We start from the raw sequence: 16,820 nt of genomic DNA on the forward strand, positions 1-16,820 counted from the left end.
GCCATATCCTTGTGGCAATATCCAGTAGCCTCCATTTTAGTGACCAAGTGTAAATGAGGCAAATGTCAAGCACCATTCTTTTCAGGCAGCCTATGTGCTAACACTAAGCGGCTTGTGAAATCTGTGCTAGAAGGGGTTAGATGATTGTCCAGCTTCCATTTACCTCATTTCAGAAAGTCCGTGCAAGTGTGTAGATATTTGCCCATTGCAATTCAATGGAAGTGTAGGGTCATCGGCAGGTTTATCACCAGCTATTAGCAATGACAACTAAATGGGATCCCCATGTTCAGATATGAAACCTTTGATTGCCAGATGCTGGGAACAAACAGGAGAAGGCTGTCACTGTAACACCAAGCTTGTAGGCTTCCCAAGGCATCTCTCTTGTCTGCTATCAGCAACCGAATTTTGGACTATATTACTTTTGGCCTAGTCCCACAAGGCAATTTTTATTCACAGTGTGCTCTAAATAGAGAGCAGAGTGGAAACAATCTGAGGCAGACCAAAGGTGACCATCATTGTAGAGAAGGCTAGAAATGCCAACAAGCCACACATATGGAATGGGGAGGGGAGAAGGCTAAACACTTAAAATCTAGGGTCATGTTCCCTTAAACACTAGTGCAGAATTTCATCCCAAGGGCAACCAGATCTTGAAAGAGATAGACTTTCCATAGACTTTCAAAGAAGGTGGACTATAAGGGCCTAATCACTTCTTCTGCATGCCAACTAAGAGGCTTGGGTAGATGGTTGTGGAGAAAATCCCTGCTTGAGACCCTGTAAAGCATTCAGACATGAGGATTATTGTGCTAGTTTTCCTGATTCTAACGCCAGTTTTTCTATCCTGGATTCTAACAATCCTTTGACACTGCATTGCTGGTTGAGTTATGGAACTGGTGCTTTTGGATCGCTTATAGTGCCATGTCATGCTAAATTTTACATGGCAGGGAATAACTGTATGCTGGAATACCACCTGAAGTTTGATTGCATGAATTTACAATGCAAAACTCCAGTGATTTTCTTGGTTAACAGGGTTGCAAACAGATTTGTTCCTGCAAACAAATAACATGGAAATGAGCGCTAAGCTGAGTGGCTTCTGCGTCATGTGACAGGTCACATAAAATGTGGAAATTGTGAAGACAGAATACAGTGCTGTCCAAAGGCAGCCTGAGTTACACTGGCCTAGCTAGATTAATACTCTCAGTATAAGGCAAGGATAGGCAACGTGATATGCTTGGGATGTTATGGACTACAGTTCCCACCATCCCTTGCCATTTGGTCATGCTGCCTGGGGCTGATGGGAGTTGGAGTCCACAACATCTGGAGGACACTGTGTTGGCTTCCTAACATATTTGAGTTCTGTGTTTTCATTTTGGCATCCTTGATGCCAATGAGGGTAGTGGGAGTTCATAGATGCCAAAGGCATATGGTTCATTATTTCTGATTGGTGAAACTCTATTTAATGTGCTGCGGCCAGTACTTTTAAAGAACTGTGTTCTGAACCTCAGGTCAAAAGGAGGGCTCATGGGAGTGGTTGGGTTCAAGATGTCGAAAACAGCAGAGTGATCAGTTCTAATGCTTTATTAAAGAAGGTGTAGACCAGGATTTCCCAAAGTTGGGTCTTGTGAATTCCCAACATCCCTGACCACTGGTCCTGTTAGCTAGGGATGGTGGAGTTGTAGTTCCAAAGCAGCTGGAGACCCAAGTTTGGGAAACACTGGTGTAGACTTACAACAAAGCAGCCTGCCAGGTCTCCTAGCCTTGGCAGGCACGGGGCAGACACCACAGCAAAGAGATGGCTTGTCTGCACCCAAGGAAACGTATGCACATTCTTTATACACAAAGCAGCATGCGTCACTCTAGCCAGGACTTCCCATCACTCCACCTGACCAGATGAGGGCATACGTGGCAAATACCCAAATCTTTGAGAGAGTTCCCCTTTCTGGGCTCAGTGGACAGCACCTGCAGACCACAGATACTGTAAGGATAATATCAAAACAAGCCAATGAGCTTATATCAAAATAATAATAATAATAATAATAATAATAATAATAATAATAATAATAATAATAATATTTATACCCCACCCATCTGGCTGGGTTTCCCCAACCACTCTGGGTGGTTTGCAGCAAAATATTAAAATACAACAATTCATCAAATATGAAAAGCTTCCCTAAAGAGGGCTAAAAGTCAGATAGTTTTTATTTCCTTGACATCTGATGGGAGGGCGTTCCACAGGGCAGGTGCCACTACCGAGAAGGTCCTCTGCCTGGTTCTCTGTAACTTCGCTTCTCACAGTGAGGGAACCGCCAGAAGGCCCTTGGCGCTGGACCTCAGTGTCCAGGCAGATTGATGGTTGTGGAGACGCTCCTTCAGATATACTGGGCTGAGGCCGTTTAGCTGACTATATAGTGAATATAAGCATTTATGAGCTCCATGCTACAACAACTACCAATTAATTGTGGGGTTATCTTGACTACCAAGATGGTGTTTGCGTCCAGAACAGACACCTTTGCTTCAACAAAAACTGCCCTTCAACTTATACATTTATTGTATTGTATTGTATTGTATTGGCCCATGGTTGGAAAAATTAATAATGAACAGCTCAGAGAAGAAAATGTTTTTGATCCCGGCAGGGTTTAATCTAACTCAAGAGATGAAGCAGCATTTCTTCCCAGTACTGAATGCTGCCTTTAGATGTCAGTAACTTGCTTACAGCTGCCTAGAAATTAATAGAAAATCACCCTTTGATTATTATTTTTATCGGATTGTTTATATACAAAGTGTTTTACAATTCTGCATGATAACCATCATTGTTAGTCCAACTGACCATCAGGGTGACTTACCAATGGACTTGTAGAATTGTCTCCCAAGGTTTTAAGCAGAAACCCAGCACTCAGATCACTGAATTTCTGTGGCTCTTCCCAGTATCAGCATCACTGCAGCCAGTATCATAATTAACACAGGCTATAACCAGCCATATTGTTGGTAAATTAAGTAGGCATCGGTTTGCCAACACTTCCCTCTGAATTGTTTATGGGAGAAAATCATGTTTATCTGGAGCTCTCTATTAGAGTTCTCTAATTAGTCTATTAATCTCCATTAGCCTCTAATTGAGATTCTTCCTTATTTCTAGGTTCTTTATGTCCCCAATATATTTTTTTCCATTTCATGTTACATGACTCTTTCAGACAGGATAGTAACAGTGACAAGTTTCATATGGTGCCCATCTGTCTAATTATGTAGGACAAGGAAGGTGTAAGTGCCCTGAATTTATCTTTCAGTTCTTCTGAAAGTGGTTCATGCCATCATTTTGGACACAATGGTGAAAGTGCTTGTGGGAGCTTTCATGGCTATTGAAATCAGCATAACCACTAAGTAAATTGTTTAATTGGTAATTATTCACATTTGCCCATTTAATTAAAGTTTTGGTGCATTTATGAGCTCTGAAATAAATTGAAAGTGAACTGCAAAATGCATCAACTACAATCAAATGCAGAATTAGGGATGTTGGATTGTGGCTGTTCCCTTTAATACATTTGTTGTGTTACTGTGTTAGTCTCTAATAGCGTGGAAGTCCACAATGCATATCTCACTGTAGTTGTAACAGTCCATATAAAATGTACATAATGGCTTTAAATCCAATGAATAATGCATCTTGGCATAAATTTAATCACAATAATAATCCAGTAACAGAGGAAAACAATCAACATTTGAATTTACATAATGGAAGTATTCTAATGAAGATGCCACACAAGTATATTAGTATGTGAAAATTTGTCTTTTAACCATTATATAATTAATTGTGTTTTAGAGGAAAGCACGGGGGGGGGGGGGACAAATAGCCACCTGTTGAATTGCTTGCAATTTGATTTCCATGAAGAACATTTAGTTAATAAATTAAAATGGATAGTGATTTGCATATACTGATTTGGCAGTTGTGAATAAATACCTTTTTAGATTTCAGCCTCAGTGTAAAAGACATCTGGTTTGATATTTCAACTTCCATCATGTGCTTAAAAGGCTTTAGAATTTTGACAAATAAATTAAGCTATACTTTCATGCATTATTCCCTTTAAAATGACAGTGTGTAGCTTTCTGGTTACCAGCTAGATTGACTAGAATGCTAATGTGAGGCTGTCCGCAGGAAGGGTGACATAAAACTTCTTCACTCTCCCTTAGCCACTTGGCTGCCACTGTTGTGCTCATAGAGCAGCAACAATGGGGATAAAAAAAACCCAATAAAGCAATGGGGAACTTGTGGCCGTCCAGATATTGCTGGACTCCAACTCCCATCAGCCCCAGCCAACATTGTCAATGGTCAAGGATGATGGGAGTCGGAGTGCAGCAACATCTGAACAGCAGCTTGCCCATTCCTGTTATAGACGGTGGCGGGTGATGCTGTGGTCTAAACCACTGAGCCTCTCAGGCTTGCTGATCAGAAGGTCGGTGGTTTGAATCCCCATGATGGAGTGAGCTTCTGTTGCTCTGTCCCAGCTCCTGCCAACCTAGCAGTTCGAAAGCATGCCAGTGCAAGTAGATAAATAGGTACCGCTGTGGCAGGAAGGTAAATGGCGTTTCCGTGCGCTCTGGTTTTCGTCACCATGTCCTGTGGCGCCAGAAGCAGTTTAGCCATGCTGGCCACATGACCGTGGACAAACGCCGGCTCCCTAAGCCTGAAAGTGAGATGAGCGCTGCAATCCCACAGTCGCCTTTGACCTAACTTAACTTTTACCTTCTAGACTGTGGATTCCAAAGCCTAGAGTGCAACCTATTTATTTACTTGTTTAAAATTGGATTTTCCCAATAATCTTTAATGAAAAGCTGCTTAAATAATGTCTGCTGCCAGTTTGCTCTCTGATGTCTGATGGGCAATGTTTAATGTGGACATGTTTAAGTGATGCATAGACACATGGATGACGCAACCTGTGTGTATATCTGGCACTTTCCTCTTTTCCTGTAGTTGTCCACTTGCGAATACAGCTGCCACTGAAATCCGCCAGTATCTGATTCTTCCATTCCAGCCATTTGGAATATTATTTCATACTTTTAGGCAGGCTTATTGAAATCCACAAAGGCACATTCTGTAATCTGTTCATCCCAAATGCTTCTGTTGGGGCCATGCGTTTTCTATGTGCAGCCTGCATCCTCACAATATCTGTCATCATAGTGACATTTTTAATATTTTCACGCCAAAGCACCTCTTCTCATCTTGCCCAGTCCTGTGAAATCACTTTTTTTATTTTTTTGCAAGATGTCCCATTTATGTTATTTTTAAAAACACATTTACTCCTACACATAGTCCGTGTTTCTTTTTCATTCAGACTCAAATTAACAGAGTCCTTGAGGCTGCATGAAACTGTCTGAGGCTACCTGGAGCCAAACAACCGGTAATAAAGTAGCAAATAAAGTGAGCACATTTGCAACATGGCAGATTTCCAAATTACCTGCGGATTTTCTATGGAAATGGTGCTAGGAAGACAGAATTGGCAATAAACAAACTTTGTGTAGGTGAAATGTTTTCCTAGCTCCCTCTGCCCTGCCGCCTTTTAATTTGTATGGAGCGATATAACGGTTCTTCATAATGAGGTAGCTAGTTGAAGCTAAAATATTTCCTCTATTCATTCCTCATGTCAGCAGCCCACTGATGCCCTCCTCTCTGACTGGTATTCCCCTGGTGGCAAGCTGGAACAAGCTGGTGGAAGGAAGAGCAGGAGAGCTCTGCCTTTGTCTCCTACACACCTTTTTGGTGTCTGGCAACCCGTAGGAAATTATGGTTCAGGGGTAATGTGCTCTGAGTGTCAGGTGCTAGGAGAAGGGCAGTTACCATCTTGCTTTGCTTGTGGGCTTCCATGGCTGTCCATTGTTAGATGCAGTGCAGTAAACCTGAAGATCCTCAGGTGGTTAAGATGGGCTCTTCTTATGTTCTTGAGAAGGTGCTGCAACCCACTTTTAAAACAGAAGGGATTCACATTAAAGCCCCAGATTTCCAACAGTGAGCTCAAGGTTGGGTACATGTTTTGTCCTCATTTTACGCTCACACTAATCCTGTGACATAGGTAGGGCTGAGACAGTATGACTGGCCCATGAGGAACCTCTTGACTGAGTTAAGATTTGAACCTAGTTTTCCCCAGGTCTAGGTCTCATCTACAGTGGTACCTTGGGTTACAGACGCATCAGGTTACAGGCACTTCAGGTTACAGACTCTGCTAACCCAGAAATATTACCTCGGGTTAAGAATTTGCTTCAGGATGAGAACAGAAATCGTGCGATGGCAGCGCAGTGGGAGGACCAATTAGCTAAAGTGGTACCTCAGGTTAAGAACAGTTTGAGGTTAAGAACAGACCTCCAGAACAAATTAAGTTCTTAACCGAGGTACCACTGTAACAGGTACCACTGTAAAAAAGTAAAAATGTAAAGGACTCCTGGACGGTTAAGTCCAAGCAAAGGCAACTGGACTTCCCTTCAGGCCAAGAGAGCCAGCGTTTGTCCACAGACAGCTTTCTGAGTCATGTGGCCAGCATGACTAAACCGCTTCTGGTACAACAGGACACCATGACGGAAACCAGAGTGCACAGAAACACTGTTTACCTTCCCGATGAAGTGGGAAGGTATTTATCTACTTGCACTGGTGTGCTTTCGAACTGCTAGGTGGCATGAGCTGGGACAGAGCAATGGAAGCTCACTCCATCGTGGGGATTTGAACCGCCAACCTTCTGATCGGCAAGCCCAAGAGGCTCAGTGGTTTAGACCACAGCACCATCCGCGTCCCTTTCCCATCTACACCATACATGTAAAGCACATTGCTTCTGCCCCCACCCCATCCCCGGAATGCTAAGAACCACACTGTACCCATCAGAGAACTAAAATTCCCAGCGCCCTTAACAAACTACGTTCCTAGGACTCTTTGGGGGATGTATAGTAGGATCGTGTCTTACATGGCGGTTGGTTCCAAGGGTTCTGCGTATATGCAAAAATGCTTATACTCAAATCCTTAGAACCAAACCACCTGCAATCATCTTGAGGCTTCAGGTACCAGTGTGCTGTTTCCAAAAGTCCCAGGATGCTCCCGTGAGATCTCATGGGGTCGTTCGAGTTCCCGCAATATGTTGCAGGCGCTTCCCAGACCTGGCATGATTAGAGAGCCTTGGTTTCCAAGGCAAGATCTCACTTGGTGTTTGAGTTCCCACGAGATGTCATGCGAGCAATCCACACTTGGTGTGGACAGACCCTCTGCATTTAACATTTCAACTAGCTGACCTACAACTGTGTATAGTTGAGATCACACAAGTTAAATGTGTGTAAGATGTGATCATACTGTAATGTACCATATTTTTCATCCCATAGGACGCACCTAGTTTTTTTGGGAAAATAAAGGGGGAAAAGCAGGTCGGGGAAACCGAACCAGATCGAGGAACACCAGGATGACGACGCTGTGCCTCCCTGCTGTCCCCCGAGCTTGTGGGGCTGGCCGATGTCTGCCCGGCGTGAGGGGCGCTCTGCTTCAGGGCGACCTGCCTGCCGGGCGGCAGGCTGCTATCCGCAGCGTGGGGAGCCCTGCAGGGAACTCCTGCAGGGCTCCCCACGCTGCAGATGTCTGTCCGGCGCGCAGGGTGCTCTGCTTCAGGGCGACCCGCCCGCCGGGCGGCAGGCTGCTATCTGCAGCATGGGGAGCCCTGTGGGGAACTCTGCTTCAGGGTGCCCTGGGCGGCAGGCTGCTATCCGCAGCATGGGGAGCCTGTGGGTAACTCCCGCAGGGCTGCCCAGGCTGCGGATGTGTTCCCGAAGCACCGGGGGCTCTGCTTTCAGGGCGCCCGACGCTTCGGGAAGCAAGCTACTATCCGCAGGCTAGACAGCCCTGTGGGAACTCCCGCATGGCTGCCTAGGCTGCGGGTGTCTTCCTGAAGCCTGGAGAGCGAGAGGGGTCGGTGCGCACCCAGGTAGGACACACCCAGATTTCCCCTTCATTTTTGGAGGGGGAAAAGTGCGTCCTATAGGGCGAAAAATACGGTACTTAAGTGCCTGTAATGTAATGTGACTCTTCTTCAGTACTGTAACCACTGCACAACATGACCCCATTAATTCTGAGTAGATGCCTTGGGTTGCCATTTCAAGCAGCAGGAATGTGTTATCAGGGGCTTTTCCCAGAGTACTGACCTTACTGAGGGCGCTGCAAGCTGTTCCTTGCCTGCCCTTGGACACATATTGAGGAAACAACAGGTACAGATAAATCATAGAATTATAAAATCATAGAAACTTTTTTGCTGCATCAACCTTGCATGTATTAACCAGCTTATTTTGCTGAGGATCAGTGGTGGATTTTATAAGTATCTTTCAAGTAATAATGAAATATAGGAATTGTCTTGATGTGGATTCTGTGGAATGAGAAGAAAATTGGGAAGGAAATTACATTATCTTGTGGGGGTCCCTCTCCCCTTGTATGTAATTGATTTAGGAACAGAGGGTGCCATTACAGGAAGGTTATTGCAGCTACAACATTATTTCTATAGCGAGACCATTTTGCTACGGGGAGGACTTAAAATCTGCCTAAACTAATCACAACATTTCAGTCTTCAAAATAAGGTTGACATGACTGAAAATGGATTTAAAACTTGTATGTCTGAGTAACATGTGGCTACATTTTGTGTGGAATCGTTGGGGTAATGCTACACACATTGTTCAGATGAAATGCTGAAAGCTTTGTCTCTAAGCTTCCACATTCCTTCTAACATGATGCTGCTGCTGTTTTCCTACTTGTGCAGAACTATTACGGAGCTGCCAGAATGATCTTTTCTGACAACCCGCTTGGGCTGACGTGCGGGATGGTGTGTCCAACTTCAGACCTTTGCGTGGGTGGATGCAATTTATATGCCACCGAGGAGGGACCAATTAATATTGGCGGACTGCAGCAATTTGCTACGGAGGTAAGTGAAGATGTGTAGAGTTCAGATTCTTTTTGTTTGATTGTTTAATAATGAGTTTTGATTCCACATCTTGGTTGGCAACCAGACTAAGTCAAATATAGTAGTTCTCCGCCCACTTCTTTGTGTTGAATAAAAGAATGTACAAAGAGTTAGATGTAATCCATAAATACTTTTTGGTTATAAAGCAGGGTTGGGGAACATTTGTTTTGTGTGTGGAAGAACAGGCTCTCTCTGCCTTGTGCCATTGGTAGGTCAGGAGCAAAATTTTCTCTCTTTTTGCCACCTCCTTCCCTCTCCCCTTTGCCTAGCAGTGGAGGCTGGTCCATTGCGGCAAATGAGGCAATGTTCCACCAGCCTCTCTCTGCCCTCAGCCAGTCCCCATCTGACTGTCCTCTTATTTACAACAAGTTCAGAGGGTGTCTTATGGGGGCAAGACAATAATTAACTGCCACCTATTATTATTATTAAGGGACGCGGGTGGCGCTGTGGGTTAAACCACAGAGCCTAGGACTTGCTGATCAGAAGGTCGGCGGTTCAAATCCCCGCGACGGGGTGAGCTCCAGTTGCTTGGTCCCTGCTCCTGCCAACCTAGCACTTTGAAAGCACATCAAAGTGCAAGTAGATAAATAGGTGCTGCTCCGGCGGGAAGGTAAACGGCATTTTTGTGCGCTGCTCTGGTTCGCCAGAAGCAGCTTAGTCATGCTGGCCACAGGACCCGGAAGCTGTACGCCAGCTCCCTCAGCCAATAAAGCGAGATGAGCACCGCAACCCCAGAGTCGGTCGCGACTGGTCAGGGGTCTCTTTACCATTATTATTATTATTATTATTATTATTATTATTATTATTACTATTACACCCATCTGACTGGGTCACCCCAGCCACTCTGAGTGGCTCCCAACACAATGAAACATCAAACACTAAAAAACTTCCCTGAACAAGGCTGCCTTCGTATGTCTTTTCAGAATCACATAACTGTTGGTCTGTTTGACATCTGATGGGAGGGCCGAAAAGGCCCTCTGCCTGGTAGCTCCTGGGAGCCAATGTAAGTCTTTCAGGACCGGGGTTATGTGGTCCCAGTGGCCAATCCCAGTCACCAGTCTAGCTGCCGCATTCTGGATTAGTCTTAGTTTCCAAGTCACCCTCAAAGGTCGCCTTTCATTGGCTCCAGATCTGCCTGTCATTGGGCTCCTCGCATGTTCTACCACTAAGCTGTGGCCCTTCTCTTACCAGAGAACTGATTGCTTACAGAGAGTTCCCTCCCAAACTTCCTTCCATCTCTCCATCCATGTCAGCTACACTCCACCCAGCCCCTGGTTTGCCCTTCTTGGTCTCATTCTGTCCTCCATGCTCCCTCAACCTGCGTGGGGGCCAAAGGCAGTGTGTGGCCCTTGGGATGCGGGTTGCCACCCATGAAGCACAGCTGTATGATATAGGACAATCGCTGCACAGACACAGTGCCAAATAGGAATTTATTATTTATTGTTTTCATCCAGTCTTTTAGCACTATACATGTCCCCTGCCCCAGTGACTCACATTTAAAAAATAGTGTTGGAGCCATACTAAGCAGGCTGAACTTAGCTCCCATCATATTATTGCACCTACTAGAGGCCCAGTTATCAGCCAGATGGTCTTTTTCTGGGCAACTTGAAGGGCAGGAGGAAAGCAGCTATACAAGCTACACAAGCTTTATCCACCGGACCATTGGAACTCTTGCTCAGCCTCACACTAGTTTTGGAGATTCCCCCTTCCCTGCCATCTTGTCAGGCTAATTTGGAAAGTTGCTTTCTTGCTATGAATTGGGATACCTCTGAAGATACCGTAACCCTATTTCGCATGATGATTCCTGAGATATTGGGAGCATGTTTTCTGCCTGCGCTTGCATACAGTTGCGTGCCATTTTGAATCAATATGGTGGATGGAACCATTCAAAACTGCACTGGTCTTTTTGGTTTCTTGGGATTTTTGAGCAACGCCAGGTATGAGGTTGCCAACATATTAGGAACTTGTTTTGAACAGCTTTAGGTGATTTCATAAGACACACTGCCCTTCCCACTTGGCGAACAAGGGCGGGGTGTCAGTGTGAAATAATAAAGAAAGAAATAATCCCTCAAGATTGGTCTGTTCACCTTGACTTACTGAGCAGCTCCATTGCCACTTGGCAAATCATCCTTTATATTCAGCCATAGTCTAAGGTTTTAATTGCAGTGTAGCCCTGTTCTGATCCCACGTGAAGCGTGAGAGAGTGGGCACAAGTGTAGTAGCTCTGCCCATCTGCCCCTCCAGTAAGAGGTGGATTTAGGGGAGCATGACTGGTTCAGTCACACTGGGCGTAGAGTCTCGGGGTGCCACGGGGGGGGGGGGGGCACTGCAACTATGATGTAGAATGGAAGTGAGAAGCAGGGGGTGCCAAATTTTCGTGTTGCAGAGGACGCTGCTGAAATTTGAGACCTCAAAGTCCACCACTGTTCCAGTTACAAAAATGGTACGTGTTAAAATAGAAATATATATTAAAAAATTGGCTAAGATTTTGGCAGCTAATCATTTGAACTTTGCTCTGTAGCTATTCATACCTGAAGTACACTCTAAAAATGAATGTAACATGCTCTTCTTAAAAATACATAATGGAAAAAGATTTGAATCACGGTTCCTTTTGCCCCAGATGGTAGAATAAACTGGGCTGAACCCATTACGAGTTCACCTCAGTTCTTCAGCTTTAGATAATGCATTTTTCCTCTTCCTGCATGGTGTTCTATGGGCAGACGTTCCTTTGAATAAATAGCCTGTTGCTACACTCTACCTGTAGCTTACCTGCAACTTGTCCTGCAAGGAAAGCTGGCAAATGAGATATTTAGTTTCCTGTTGGAGTAGTCATCTTTTTTGACTACCTCTTTGTGACAGGCAACTGGCTTTGGACTTCCCAAGGAGAGGCCAGGAGGACTATTGAAAGAATGTACTTGCAAGTTTCATTGAGCACAGTGAATGTCTGATCCTTTACTAATAGTGAATGTTTTTGGCTTGCCACAGAAAGAGAACCATTCCAGTTTGCTTTTTCTTCTTTAAAAATACGCACATTTGCGGCTCGCGTAAAAGAAATAGATTAAACTCTTGTCAAATGTGTGAGTGATATAATACTGAATTATTACTGTTTTTAAAACCAAATGTGAGCAATATCTGTTAAACCTTGATTTGTGTCTCCTTTTAGCCTTAATGCTTTGATTAATAGGGAAGAATTATGCCTTGATAGATTTTGCTAAATATCCACCATTCTTCTTCAAAAATCTTTAGAAATCTATTAAAAATGCTGTGCGCTGGCACAATGATTGATATTAAAACTGGCATAGGATGAATAGCTCTGAATGGTTTTCATCGCAGCATTTTAAGTTTATTTAAAGTGATCTATTGGTATCAAGGGTTCTAATACAGTTGAGCAATGTGGTAGTTCTGCATAATTTAAAATTTATTGAAATATGTACGCACACAAATATATACTTAGAATATATACACTCATTTTATACCCAGATCATGCTCATAAATGTTGCAAACTTTAGGTCCCCCCCCCTCAAGTTTGGCAGTAGTTTTTAATGACTATTTCATATATTATAGAAATGATAAGGAACAATAATCTGTCATATTCATAATGCATTTTGGGGGTAATATTCCACTTGCATTCCAAGCATGCAAGATTGAATAATTTCTTGTTATCTTCAGCAGACGAAATCTATCAAAATTAACATGTTCCGCTTCTACTGTAGCCATAAACTGCACTGACAAATGCATGTCAGAAGGAGAGGCTGAGCAGCACCAAAAGGACAGGCGGAAATTAAGAGGTGGACCTCAAAGTGTTGTGAACTACCTTTTCAGAAAGAAGCTTAAGTACCAGAGCACCCAAATATTTTGAATACAATTACTCTTCTTTTTCAGGGGCAACTGAAACTTATTCCCCAAGCCTCTAAAGAAAAGCAGCCTGCAGACAGAATAGTTCATGTAGGAACATTTCTGAGCTATATAGTCAAGCACACTTTCCCAGAGATGATGACTATGATGGTCATCTGAACAAAGCAGGAAGACCTTTAATTCCATTAGGGGGAAAGGTCTGTCATGGAAGCCAGTGTGATGTAATGGTTAGATTGTTGGGCTGAGACCTGGGAGAACAGGGTTGAAATTCCTACTCAGCCATGAAGCTCACAGGGTGGCCTTGGGCCAGTCACTGCCTCTCAGCCTAACCTACCTCACAGGGTTGGTGTGGGGATTAAATGAAGAAGGGGAGAACCATGAGCTTAGAGAAGAAGTTGAGATGAAAATAAAACATAAATGAAATGAACTCCATCCCAGATCTCCTTGAGAGAGAATAACGTGAAACATTTTGAGCAGCAGCGATGGCTTTCAAACTGCATCCCTAGGGCTCCATGGAAACATATACAGTGGTACCTCGGGTTAAGTACTTAATTTGTTCCAGAAGTCCGTTCTTAACCTGAAACTGTTCTTAACCTGAAGCACCACTTTAGCTAACGGGGCCTCCCGCTGCTGCCGCGCTGCTGCTGCGTGATTTCTGTTCTCATCCTGAAGCAAAGTTATTAACCCGAGGTACTATTTCTGGGTTAGCAGAGTCTGTACCCTGAAGCGTATGTAACCCGAGGTACCACTGTATGAGGTTTCTCACTGAGATCGTGATGTGAAGAGGCCTCCCTGATTGATGATTTGGGCACCAACATGAGAGGCGCTGTGGTATAAACCACAGAGCCTAGGGCTTGTCGATCGGAAGGGTGGCAGTTCGAATCCCCGTGACGGGGTGAGCTTCCGTTGCTCGGTCACAGCTCCTGCCAACCTAGCAGTTTGAAAGCACATCAAAGTGCAAATAAATAGGTACCACTTTGGCGGGAAGGTAAATGGCGTTTCCATGCGCTGCTCTGGTTTGCCAGAAGTGGCTTAGTCATGCTGGCCACATGACCCAGAAGCTGTACACCAGCTCCCTCGGCCAGTAAAGCGAGATGATCACCACAATCCCAGAGTCATCCATGACTGGACCTAATGGTCAGGGGTCCCTTTACCTTTACCTTTATCCACCATTCACTGCAGAGAAATGTTGAATGTGTCCTGGCCCGTGCAGGGTGACAATGAGTCCCAACAAGTCTTTACAGGCAAGGGTTCCTTGGTGGACATGAAGAAAGGCTTCTATGGATGTGCTACGTTTGGCAACCACTGGGTTGTAATATTTACTTCCAAGACGCTCTTTTGCAGTGTGCTCTTCATTTTTTAGGTTCACCTCCATGTTTGCTTCTTAGCAAAGGTATGGGAGCAGTGACAGGGAGGGCATACGTAAGCAATTAGGGAATTGTCTCCCCCCTCGGTAGTTCAAAGTGCCTATTGTGCTTCTGCCTCAAATATTTGTGCAGCCTTCCCTAAGCTTTTGGGTAGGATACCTGCCTAAGTGCTTAAACTGTGCTGTTATAAAGCAATTAAGCTGGGTTAATCCCTTTGTCTTCCATGTGGCACTTTAAATGGTTTGTGGTCCTTGCCTTTTTGTGCATTGCAAGATTTACAGCCCAATTGAAAACATACTGTGCCAGCAGATTAAGTGCATAGGGTGGGAGACTTATTGACTGGCTGTGCCAGGAACGCAGCACAAAACAAGACATCACGCTGGCTTTGCAGGTAGATAAGTGCAAATGGTCAGCATCAAGGTGCCACAAACGCAAATTGTTTTTGCCGATTAGCATCTTGTATTTCTGGCATTTGCCGGGCATTGTTTAAATTGTCCCATGAGTCTTAAAAAGGCATGCAAGATCCTTGAACCTGACCTGGTAGTATATGGATAGCCTGTGCAGATGTTTTAGCATTCTGTTGTCTGTCTGCTGCCCTAGCTGGTTCTTTCACACCAGGCCCAAGCACAATTCCACCTGGAGTGCATTGCTGTAAATGGTAGGAATCATGTTCGTTTCTATAATGATGTGCGATTCCAATAGGCCTTCCTAATCTGGTGACCTTCAGATGTTGAAGACCTCAACTCCCATCATCTCTGACTATTAACCATGATAGCTGGGACTGATCAGAATTATAGTCTGAAATATCGGAGGCGGGCGGGCACCACTTTGGAGAATACTGATTTAGAAGATAGTGAAAATGTATATCTGTTTATAGGGTCTGTACTATTAAAATCATTGATAAATAATTATGAAAGAGCACCCCACACTTCTTCACAGCGTGGAACACTGACTGAGCATCATAGATGGTCAGCATAGGTCTTTTATTTTTAAACCCTATATTGTACTGTTACTGAGAGCCATATGCACGAGAAGGCAAAATTAAAAGCAAAGCACTCAACCTTGAATTTTTAGAATTTCTTGCATGGCTGCATGATCTCTCAACCACTACATTGCAGTCATGCTCAACTTTTCTTCATTTAAAATTACAATTGACTAGACTCTTGGTTTGGTCTACTTCTGTCAAATAAATGCTTCTGGTCCTGGGCTTTTGGGGCTGGGCGTGTGTGGAATCTAATAACTGTGATATCTATGTGGTTCTGTTATAAGCTCTATATTATTTATTCACCTGGACTGGAATTGTAAGCACACTTGATTAGAAGTGCATTCTAAATAAGTAGAATTCACTTCCATGAAACTTGTTTTAGGTTGTAAGTATCATAGCTTGCCCCAGCTATCATTACTTTTGACCGCCCCGCTTCCCCCAAATCTTCCATCATGCGATCCAACAGATAAAAGTGAAGCAACTGGCAAGTAAATCTCAAACTCTCAGCAGTTGTCAAGGATGCTTTCCAGCCAAAGGAATGCACACACAGATAGTTAATTCTGTATTGTCAAAGATAGCACAATCACTTCTACAGCTCTGGATACCTGTGCACACCAATCTAGTGTCTTGGCAGCTATATCCAGGTCTGTGCTCTATGGAGCAGTTGCAGCAACAGGTGATCATTCCCCTTCCACCAGTTTATGTATCTTTCCCTGACAGGTTGGGCACCTGGAACCAAAGACTGCGCCTGCGTGGCAACTTCCTCTGCTTCTCCCATTTCAATCCCCTCCTGGTTCCGGAGTTTTGCAGGAGAGGGTGGCATTGCATTGGGCCCTTCACTTGCCTGACCCGCCTCTTCCCCAGCCTCTGACACCTGGCTGGAGCAGTCCCCCACAAATCAGTGACCCCCTCTCCCGAGTCAGACTCCAGCCCCCTTTCTCCCAGTGCACATTCATCAGTGTCCTGCCAGTCCCTGGCAGCAGTTGTCTGTGATTGGCAGTCATTGGAATACATTCCCTAAGGATAGTTTGCAACTTCAGTGTTCACTGTGCGATGAACTTCCTTGATACTTAACACTGAGAATTGCCATTTTCCAAACCTGGTTTGGAAACAATAGCAAGTACCAACAGTAGAAGAATGGGGACAGAAGGTAATGGAATATGCAGAAATAGCTAGATTAACGGAGAAAATACGACAACAGGGCGATGAAACATTTCAAAAAGAATGGGGGGAAATTATGTCGTACATAGGAAGGATAAGGTGAAATAGTGAAACCAGTAGAACTGAAATAAACCTCATAATGTGAAATACAAAGAAAATTTCTGGATAAAGAAAATAACAAAAAGTAAAATGTGCAATGTGATTAATGTAACCAATGGTAGTTGTAAATGAATATAGACAAACAATAAGAATTGTATATGCAGGAGAATTTATTTGACTATAGACACTCTATTGACAAATACGAAAGAAGGACAATAATATACAAAATAGATGAAGACAATACGAAAAAGTTAGATGTGATATAAAAGGCCAGAAGAGGGAAGGAGGGAAGACAGCTCTTGGGAGCAGGTGTAAATGTGAAATGTAATATAATATGTATATATGGAGTGTGCAAATGAAACCAATAAAAAATATTGTGAGAATTGCCATTTTCAT

At 44.0% G+C, this 16,820-nt stretch overlaps 1 protein-coding gene across 2 annotated transcripts in view; it reads left to right on the plus strand.

The window, feature by feature from the left end:
* DPYD (dihydropyrimidine dehydrogenase) overlaps nt 1-16,820 on the plus strand; it is a 505,368-nt gene that overhangs the window by 146,633 nt on the left and 341,915 nt on the right. For both annotated transcript variants that reach the window (XM_081914137.1, XM_081914136.1), the window contains exon 5: nt 8,757-8,918. In XM_081914137.1, coding sequence (XP_081770263.1) covers nt 8,757-8,918 — 162 coding nt within the window. The remainder of the gene's footprint in view (nt 1-8,756; nt 8,919-16,820) is intronic.

This window comes from Podarcis melisellensis (genome assembly GCF_964234715.1).
Source record: "Podarcis melisellensis genome assembly, chromosome: 6".
Lineage (NCBI taxonomy): Eukaryota > Metazoa > Chordata > Lepidosauria > Squamata > Lacertidae > Podarcis > Podarcis melisellensis.